The following is a 9,921-nucleotide window of genomic DNA, read 5'->3' on the forward strand; positions in this document are numbered from 1 at the left end:
AGGTGAGTTCTGCTGGTACACATCCTGCTGTCCTCACCCACAGTCAGCAGCCTTCATCCATCTTTGTCTCCTTGCCAGGGCAGGTGGAGAATTTCGATAATGTACCAGCCATTGCCAGCTTATATTTTAACTTCTGTTCTGGACTTCGGACTGTTACAGCTGTCTGCCCTAGCTTTTGTTTGCTAGCTTTTGCTTGCCACATGTGTAGATCTCCTGAATCTCTAATTCTTGCCTGGGTGCTGGTGGCTCTGTCCTCCCTGAGGCCTCCACCAAGGCTTCTCAGCCCAGCTTCAGGCCAGAAAGCTTAGCCTCCTCAGACTCTGTGGGAAAGTGCCAGGTCTTCCATCCTGAGTCTGACAAGGAAGGGTTGCTCACCGGCTGACAGCAGCTGCAAGGATGCCAATGCTCGTTTCCTTCGGAGGAGCTGAAGAGTGACCTGGAGTCATGTTTACTTGCAGCATGAGGTTAAGCGAACCCTTCTCTGAGACTGAAATCCTGTAGGAGAGGACCAGAGAGGGCCTTCCTGACTTCCTCCCACCCTGAAGTATCCCATTGGCCCACAGGCCCATCTGCACAGTGGTCTGGTGGGCTAGGAGATCAGCTTCATGTTACTTAAAGAAATCTACACTAGAGGAGGAAGGGAAAGGGAAGCCCAACTAGTCAAAGCGCAGGGAAATTAAAGCAAGAGGAGTAAAATACACAGTTGTTTCAGCTTGGCTTACAGGTATCAGGCTGGAGTCATCTCAGGTGGGTGAGAATGCCTTCCAAGGTGGGGGCAGGGTGCTTTACTCACATGGCAAAGGGCTTCTTCAAGTTGGGAATGAAACCGTCCAAGATAAAGCCACACTCATCCACAATGAAGGCGAGCTGGGTGCCCCTTGCCTGTAGCAGGGCTGAGATCTTCTGAGCCCCATATTCCCCTGACACCTGCAGACATGGAATCCAGAGTCACAGTCCTTCTCAGCCAGACCCCCAGAGACAACTAATGGAGACCCATTCAGCTTAGCTAAGGGCTCTAGTACCTCCCTGCCCAGTCTCCTTTCTTTGGGGTGGGGGGCGCCCAGGGCCCTAGACAATCCTGCCTCACAGATTCCTAGAATGTCAGAATTGGAAGAGCCAAATGCCCCTCATTTCATGGCAAAGAAACAGGGATGCAGAAAATGAAGCGGCTTGCCCAGGGTCAAAGGAAGTGGCATCATTGGAAATAAAACACATTCGTTGATCTCCTTGTTAGTTCTCTTGCCATCACACCAATATTTCTCAAGGTATAGCTGACGGACCACCTGCCTCCCTCAGATATTACCAGGGAGTTAGTTAAAAATTCAGATCTATGCATGCCATTAAGTAAAAGAAGCCAATCTGAAAAGGCTACATACTGTATGATTTCAACTATCTGACAATCCGGAAAAGGCAAAACTATGGTGACAGTAAAAAGATCAGTGGTTGCCAGGGGTTGCAGGAAGGGGAGAGGGATGAATGGGTAGAGCACAGAGGATTTTAAGGACAGTGAAAATGCTCTGTATGCTACCATAATGATGGATATATGTCATTATATATTTGTCTAAAGCCATTGAATGTAAAACACCAAGAGTGAACCCTAATGTCACCTATGGACTTTGTGTGATTATGATGTGTCAATGTAGGTTTATCAGTCGTAACAAATGTACCACCCTGATCGGGGATGGTGATAATGGGTGAGACTGTGCATGTGTGGGGGCAGGGAATATATGCAAACTCTCTATACCTTCTTCTCAATTTTGCTGTGAACCTAAAACTGCTCTAAAAGAATCAAGTCTTTAAACACAAATTCAGATCTATGACACAGGGCCCAGGAATCTGCATTTTTGTCAAGGACCTTGGATAGTTCTGGCACACAGACGCACAGAGAAGCTGGCAAACCATCACACCATGTCCTGAAGACCCTGCAGCTGGGGAACAAACTGAACTAGGGTGAAGAACCCTACCAACCACCATTCCCGGTCAATAGGGGTCCCAAAGATAGGTATAGGGTGAAGAGGCTCTACCTCCTCGTCATGGCCCAGAGCAATGAGAAAAGATCTTCGGGGGATGTACTTTCTGATCAGCAGAAGCTCCAAGGCCTGCAGGATTGCCTGAGGGACAGAAGCACAGTGGGAGAGGAGAAAGGGTGATTCTCTAAGTGGGAGTACTAGGGCATGAGAGACATTCAGGGGCCTGTATCAGGGCTGGTGCGACTAGGATTGGATAGACTCTCTTTAAAGAGGAGAAATTAAAATGGTCCCAGGGGATGGCATTTAGGGAAGCAGAGCTCTGCGTAAAGCTGTTACCACCTGGAGAAAAGTATGATTTTATCATCTAATCCCTATTTCATGGCCCAGAAAAAGACAGACTGATGGTTGGAACCCATGTCTCCCGGAGCCAAGGTTCTTTCTACCATAACCTTCTGCCTCCCAGGGGTCAGCCGAGCACCTGCCATCCTGAGTTGATCTTTAGGGACCCCAAGCAAAGGAAACACAGCATTTCAGACCATCACAGAGTTCTTGTTGTCCAGTGTGCCTCGACCATGGATGAAGCCATCACGTTCCAACCCAGAGAACGGGGGCACCTCCCAGCCTTGGTCAAGGGCAGGTACCACATCAATGTGAGCCATCAACATGTAAGGCTGCAAGCTGGAATCTGAGCCTTGGACAGTGAACAGGTGGCTATACTCTCCCACGACTTCATGCTTGATAAAGCTGGTTTTGAACACAGTAGGAAAGGCTAGAAGCAAAGGGATGAAAAGCGGAGTGAGAAAGCCAGATTTAAGTTTCCCTTGGTTTTCCCACCATTTGGTGCCCCTGCCCTTTGTTTTGTTTTGTTGTTTGTTTATTTTAAACATGTAGCCTCCTTTAGGAAGCCTTCTGGGACAAAGACAGTCTGATTTCTGATTTGCCCAGACAACTTGAAATTCCTCTTCCCCACATTTTAGTGTGCTATTGCTATATAATATGCACATCAAGACTCCACCATTATGACAGTCAATAGCTCAAGATCTGGCTTGGTCTTGTTCATAAGTACACGGTAGAGGGCTATGCAAACTAGGAGTATGCTAAATTTTGAATATAGTAGGCCCAGTATCCAAATTGCTTGGAACCAAACATGATATATCTATCTATATCTATATCTATATCTATATCTATATCTGTATCTATATCTATATATCTATATATCTCAGAGATATTTTTCTTTTAAAAAAACAGCATTCCTACTGTTTGTGTTATATGGACATAAAAGATTGTTCTGTCTAGTATAAAGCCACACTTCTGCATCTAGGTGTGGATGTTCCCATGGTCAATTATTTAGGTTACAGATAAGTCTCAACACAGGTGGTCTAAGATACATGGGAGAAAGAATTTCGATCTCCCTAAGGGCTTTGTTCGAAGAATCCACAAATTCCTCTGTGGATACCTGAAAACAAAAACCCCAAGGGGAATATGCTTTCATTTATTCAGCCAGCTTGTCTAGTTTACTGTCACTATACATTTATTTCCATATTTTTGTCTCTTGTTTAGTAAAGACTTCCAGCCTGGCCTCAGCCTGGCTGCTGGGGATCGATCCCAGAGCCACCTGTCTCAGAGTGTTAGAGGAGGGGTCCTTTGCTGCCGCTAGGCCAGCTTCTCCCACCCTTGACAACTTTGGAGGGGCTGTTTTCTGATTTGATTTAATCAGGCGGCCTCTCTACTCTCCGTGAGCTTTTCATATGAGGATGGGGGGAGTTACAAACCTCCTTTTCTTCCTTGACCCATCCTTCTCCAGATAATGGGTATTGGGGGCGAGGAGTGAGGACCAATGTGACAGTTCAAGGTTACTGACTGCCTAGAAGCTCAGAAATGTGTTAGTAATAAATGTGGTGAAAGGCCTGGGTAGGTGGAGTATGTGTGTCTAGGTGTGTAGGTGCTTGTACAGATGTGTGGGGGGGAGGAGCATGGCGTCTGGTTCTGGAAACTTTCACAGGAAGAAGGAATTCTTAGTCCTACCTTCTGATCTACTGACTGACACGTATTTAGGGCAAAGATTGGGAGAGTTGTAACTCCAATCCAACAGCTATGTGCCTTAGTTCTGCAAAGAGCAAACCTATAGTCTTCCTCTCCTGTCTTCACTCCTAGATTCTCCTTCTATCCCTCCCCACTATGTACAAACTCAAAGGAGGCCCAGAGGAATTAGCTTGTCCTCTGGTCAGTCACAAAATAAACCTCTTTATCACCTTGCAAAAGAACAGTGTCCCCAGTCTTATCTCTCCCACCCCTTTTCCACAACTTGTGGCTGACCTTTACGAATGTATTCTCCAAACTCAGCCAGGGCTGTTGTGTTGAACTCCCCAGGCCTGAAAGACACTGTTGGAATCTGGATGGCACCTGTCAGAGTCAGATAGTCAGAGATGGAGATTACAGATAATAACAGCCGTTGGTTGTTCCACAGCCCTCTGTGCATAAAAACTTCCTGTGCATTCATTATCTTATTGTGGAGGGCGAAACAATCCTTTGAGGTCGGCACTGCTGTTTTCCCTAATTTGAAAGTGAGGAAACAAGCTTAGAGAGTTTAGTTGAACTGCTCAAGGTTTTCCAGAAACAAGCAGCAGAACTGGGATGTAAAGGCAGGTCTTTTGGGTTCGTGTAGGCTAATATGGTTCTTAAAGGAAAATAAAGTCCAAGGTTAGGGATGGGTGAGTGGGAATGGAGTAGATTTTGGAGCCTGACCCTGAGCGGGAAGCTACTTTAAATTGCTACCCAGGACTTCACTCTTTCTCTGAAACCACCATCCCTTTGATGAACCAGGAGCCCACTGTCCTGGCTCCCTCCGCCAATGAGGCTTTGTGTGCTTCTGTGTGCAGAGTGGGCTTTTATTCCTCATGCACTGGCTCCTCCAGAGTCTCACTGGTCTCTCAGCCAAGGCCAGCTTTTTGGGCACATGGTGCTTGGGAAGCGGTGGGTTTAGAAGCTCCCACATGAGTGCTTCACTCCAAAATAATCTGCTCTACCCAGATGTTTTAATCCCCTGATTTGCAAACGGGTTATTCCTTTTAACCTTTAAAGCCTTGCACCCCTTTTTTGTGGAAGACGCCACTCACTGGCCCATTGTTGGCATTATGATCATTGTGCTCTACCTGGCTGAGGCAGTCGGTTGCTGGTGGTTGGGCAGCCGCTCACGGCGACTCTCGCTGGCTGTTGGCCCACAGCAGCTCACCACGGCAGCCCAACTCCAGGTCAAGCCGTTGTTCACAATCTTAGCTGTGGAGGGCACAGCTTACTGGTGCAGCTTACTGGCCCATGTGGGAATCGAACTGGCAGCTCCGTTGTTCAGAGCTTGCGCTCTTACCAACTAAGCTATCCGGCCGCCCCCAAGGCTTCTGATTCTTAAAGAGTTCCATTACCAAATGAAAATACCACTGGGAGAGGAAATAGTGAGTTATGAGAATATTTGATTAGATAGCTACCCCAAAACACAGAGGGAAAAGAAATGTACCTGGAGCATGCTTGATGTCATGGGAGGGCCTCTGAAAGACAAACATACTTTTGTACTCAGTTTTGCTAAGGATCAACCCTACATGGTAGCCCACCACATAGATGCGAAAGTCAGGCTCAAAAAATTAAATAAACTGCCTACACAGGAGGCGGATCCAATATCTGACCTCAGGCGTTTTGTCCTCTGCTCAGTTCCAAGCCATATTGCTATAAGCTCCCTACTTTAGGCTCTTATCTAGTTTTTGCTTTCTTCTGTGAAAAGAGACTCTTCTGAGCAGCTGCCCAATGTTTTTCCGAGGCTTATTTTATACTATGCTTTGGGAAGGCACTGTTCTGCCTCCCAGGCCTATCACTCCAGCATTTGTACAATTTATATTCAATCATAGGTGTTAGCTTTTGGCCTCTGCATCTGCCTGCATCTGTTTAGGTAGGCAGTTTCTTTTAATCCATTACTTAATGAAAGAGAAAAGACTGGAGCTAAGCCCAATGATCAAGAAGGATTTCATTATCCCACAGGATCTAGCACTCAACAGAAAATTTCCTTTTTTGTCTCCTGGAAAATGCAGATTCAGAAGGTAAATGAGTTTTAGACTTGGTCTGAGGTCTAGGGGAGAGATTTCCTTTAATTAGAAGAAGAAATTAGGAACATGCCACATCCCTTCTTGGAGCCATCTCATGTCCAGCAGGTTTTACAGGCGCTAAATCTTGTCAACTAGTACCCACTCCTTGCTGTGGAGTTCTGGGGAAGATCATTTAATCTGACCAAAGCCTCAATGTCCTGCCTCTGTAGATGATAAGATTAAGATCATTTAGACGTAAGATAATGCAGATATAGCAGAAGTTAAAAACTTTCAAAGGTTACAAGTACAAATAAAAACGGGGCAGGTGAAGTTGGAGCTTCTAGGCTAGGCAGGGAACAGAGTGCACAGAAGCCAAGCCTGGGGAAGCGCGGCGTCCCCAAGTGTGGACACAAGGTGCTGGGCTCGGGGCTGTGGCTGGGCTGGGCTGGGGTGTGTTGCGAAGCTCGAGTTAGACTGGATCCTTTGCGGCGTGAGAGGGGAATCACAGGTTGACCTAAGGAAAGAGAGAGACCCATATTTGAACACAGGTGGGCGTCGGGGACCCAGGCTCACCTTTCAGCGCTTCCTTCATTGCAACGCGCTCCTCTTGGCTGAACTGAGAAGGAATTCGCGACGCCCTCTGATGCTCCTTGCCCGTCGGGTACTTCGATCTGGAAACGGTGGAGAAACCTAGTAGCAGCACAGCCGCCAGGGTCAGCAGGCAAACGTATGGCCGAGCCATGCTTCTCTCGAGTCCCCGCTGCTAGTCTCGCCAGGAGTCGGGATCTAAACGCGAAGCTCTGGGTGCTCGCGCAGTCACTGCTCCAGTTCCCGCAAAGGCCCTAGCCTCACCTTACTCTCTAGACTTGGCCAATCATCGCTTGCCTGGGGCCATTGGCTAACCAATCAACGGGACGGCCCCGCCCCAGGCCCGCTAGGCCTTTTGGGGGTGTGGTTTCTAGTCCTACAGCAAGCTAACGTAGAGCAGAGATGAGGGAGGGCTCCAGCGCTATGCCAGGACGTGTCAGTGCTTGATCTGCTTTAAGATATTGATAAATCCCTTGCTCTCTGACAAGAAATCAAATTAAAGGGGTGAAAAAGTAAAATAAAATGAGCGAGGCTTGTTAAAGGTTCATAAACAGCTGAGGTAAAACCAATCAACCTTTGAAGTATGAATGAGTAAACATTTATTGTGCACACACCAAAAAGACTGTTTGCAAACCGGGAGCATTCAACCAACACAGGCAATAAAGCTCAGGGGTATATTGTTATAAAGCAGCTTATACAGTGAGAAAAGTGCTGAGCTCATATCCATCTTGGGTGACAGTTCAATGATTTTCAGGGGCATCAGCAAGAAACGACCCAGGTCAAGTTAGTCTTGCAGAATAAGCTATTGTAAATTAAGCTTTGTTTGACTAAACTGGTTTTGTCCCCTCCGGGAACCTTCAAGGCTAGTCTCTGTTTATTGTTTATTTTAAGAATTTATCCCTTTTAGTCATTCTCTCAATAGGCTGAGAGTACGGCCAACCAGTACAGCATTATGCATCACGCATTTGCTGTTTTCATTAGTTGAGTTGCCAGGCCAGACGGCCAGGTAGTCATCATCTTCACCATTTCTGTGGTTATTATTGATTTCATTCAGTTGTCTGATCCTGATGGATACTATTTGGTGTGTGAGTGGCTGCTGACAGGCATTTAAAACCCTTGAGCTTAAATTTCCCAGTTTATTAAGTAGTTTAAGCATCTTTTCATATGCTTATTTGCCATTCTCATTTCCAAGTAAAATCTTCATACCTTTTGCCCATTTTTATTTTGAGTTGTTTGTCTTCATATTGACTTTTAGGAGTTTCTGTATATTGTGGATACTAATATTTTGTCAGTTATATTTCTGTTGCAAATACACCTCTCCTTTTTTGTCTTGCAGTTTTACTTTATGGCCTTTTGATGACCTGAAGTCTTAATTTAAATGTAGTTGAATTTATCAATGCATTTCACAGAGCTCTGGGAGGGCCCAGGGGGACGGAGCTCGAGTTGCCCACCGCAGTGGCTACCTCAGTAGCTCATTGTGTTGGCTTTCCCACTCTCCCTGTTTCACTCCTCCTGCCTTTCCCTCCTGTTCCCTGGGATAATTTCCCAAATACCTGTATACAATCTTTTGTCTTAGGTTCTGCTTTTGGAGAGATTCAGGCTAAGATAGCATCATTTATATTTATGTATAAAATTCAAATGAGAAGGATGCTATTTGCTAATTTACTCAGATCTTGCAGGGCAGCTGAAATAGCAGGATAAAACAAGATTACATCATCTATGTAAATATCATTTTGGAACTCACTGGCCTCTGAAATATGTTCTCTTCCTCCACCTAGTTCTCCCTTTTCTCGCTCTCCCAATTTCTTTCTTCTCATGTGTCTCTACTCCGCTGACCGCTCACCTCCCTTCCCTCTTTGCTTTGTCTTTTCTCTAGCCCATCTATTTCCACTTCATCATATTTCTGTCTCCTTCACGCCTTTGCTCTGTTCTTCCAATTCCTCGTATTTCCTTCCATTTCCTAATATTAGTAAGCAAAGTTGGGAGTCAGCCTAGCTTGTTGGACACTTGAGTCCTTTGGCTTCACGCTCCTTGCATTGTCTCACAAACTGGGGAGGAAAAGATGTGGTTACATTGTGTGCTCCCCCAAAGTGACGATTCCAAAAGCTTTGCTGGGTATTGATGGGATTGGCCCTTAATAAACACCTCATGAATGTCGAACAAGTAGCTCGTGTATGGTATACAGACAGATGATGGGGTTCTACTTCCCTGATAGCCACAGAAATTGTAGAGTGGGGTCTGGGAACTGGTCCTGAGTATGTGGATCCCTTAGTCCAGTCTTCTCATGCTGATCTCTGCTCTTCAGCTGGACCAAGGGCATTTATTCATTCCCAGGAGTGGAAAACCAGTACGTGGAGAACTAAAAGACTCATGGTGAAGTCTTAGCTCCTTGTTGTTTCCCCCCAGGACAATGCAAAGCAAGGCCAGCTTTTCCTGGAGGTGACTGGTTTTGCCTCTCGGTAAAACCACTCAGACACATGCATTTGTTCACATTTCAAAAGCACTTTATTACCAAAATGAACAAAAGGAGTATGGTGTTTAAATTAAATAAATTACACAAATATCTCAAGAGTTCCAGCCTTCCCCGGGAAACACATCATCGAAGGTGTCACTAAGGACATTCAAAAGTATTGAAATTCTGGATTATTTCACTACTTTGCCCTCCTTCCCTGTTCCAATCATGTCCAGAGAGCAGTCTGTGTGAATGTGTGTTCTTCCCAAAGTATTCCAACAGTGAAATTTTCTTTAATGTCTTCCTCCACCCCATGTGTTTCCTAGCTTAACCTCCCCTGTGGGCCCTGTGAGTACTTATGAGGTTGGACAAATAAGTTCGCGAACTCATCCTAGAAAAAGTGCTACATGCCTCATTGCTAAATATCATTATGGTCACCTTCGAAGTACTCCCCTTGGGAAGCTATGCGCCGATGCCAGCTCCTAGTCCACCCTTCAAAGCAATTTTGGAACTCTTTTTCTGGAATGGCCATCAGAGCTGTCGTCGTATTACCCTTGATGTCATGAATGTCATCAAAATGTCTTCCTTTCAATATTTCCTTTATCTTCGGGTAAAGAAAGAAGTTACTGGGGGCCAGATCAGGTGAGTAGGGAGGGTGTTCCAACACAGTTATTTGTTTACTGGCTAGAAACTCCCTCACAGACAGTGCCTTGTGAGCCGGTGCATTGTTGTGATGCAAGAGCCATGAATTGTTGGCAAAAAATTCAGGTCATCTAACTTTTTCACACAGCCTTTTCAGCACTTCCAAATAGTAAACCTGATTAACTATTTGCCCAGATGG

At 45.8% G+C, this 9,921-nt stretch overlaps 1 protein-coding gene across 2 annotated transcripts in view; it reads right to left on the minus strand.

The window, feature by feature from the left end:
- PM20D1 (peptidase M20 domain containing 1) overlaps positions 1–6,867 on the minus strand; it is a 27,229-nt gene extending 20,362 nt beyond the window's left edge. The window contains exons 1-6 of one of the 2 annotated variants that reach the window (XM_019649577.1): positions 6,614–6,867; positions 4,287–4,373; positions 2,507–2,739; positions 2,025–2,111; positions 794–927; positions 376–495 (exon numbers count right to left, since the gene is read on the minus strand). In XM_019649577.1, the coding sequence (XP_019505122.1) occupies positions 376–495; positions 794–927; positions 2,025–2,111; positions 2,507–2,739; positions 4,287–4,373; positions 6,614–6,782 (830 nt within the window). In that variant the 5' untranslated portion in view covers positions 6,783–6,867. The remainder of the gene's footprint in view (positions 1–375; positions 496–793; positions 928–2,024; positions 2,112–2,506; positions 2,740–4,286; positions 4,374–6,613) is intronic. The other variant, XM_019649579.1, reaches the window with a different exon arrangement.
- Between the last annotated feature and the right edge of the window lie 3,054 nt (positions 6,868–9,921).

This window comes from Hipposideros armiger, unplaced genomic scaffold, assembly GCF_001890085.2.
Source record: "Hipposideros armiger isolate ML-2016 unplaced genomic scaffold, ASM189008v1 scaffold_134, whole genome shotgun sequence".
NCBI classification, from domain to species: Eukaryota; Metazoa; Chordata; class Mammalia; order Chiroptera; family Hipposideridae; genus Hipposideros; species Hipposideros armiger.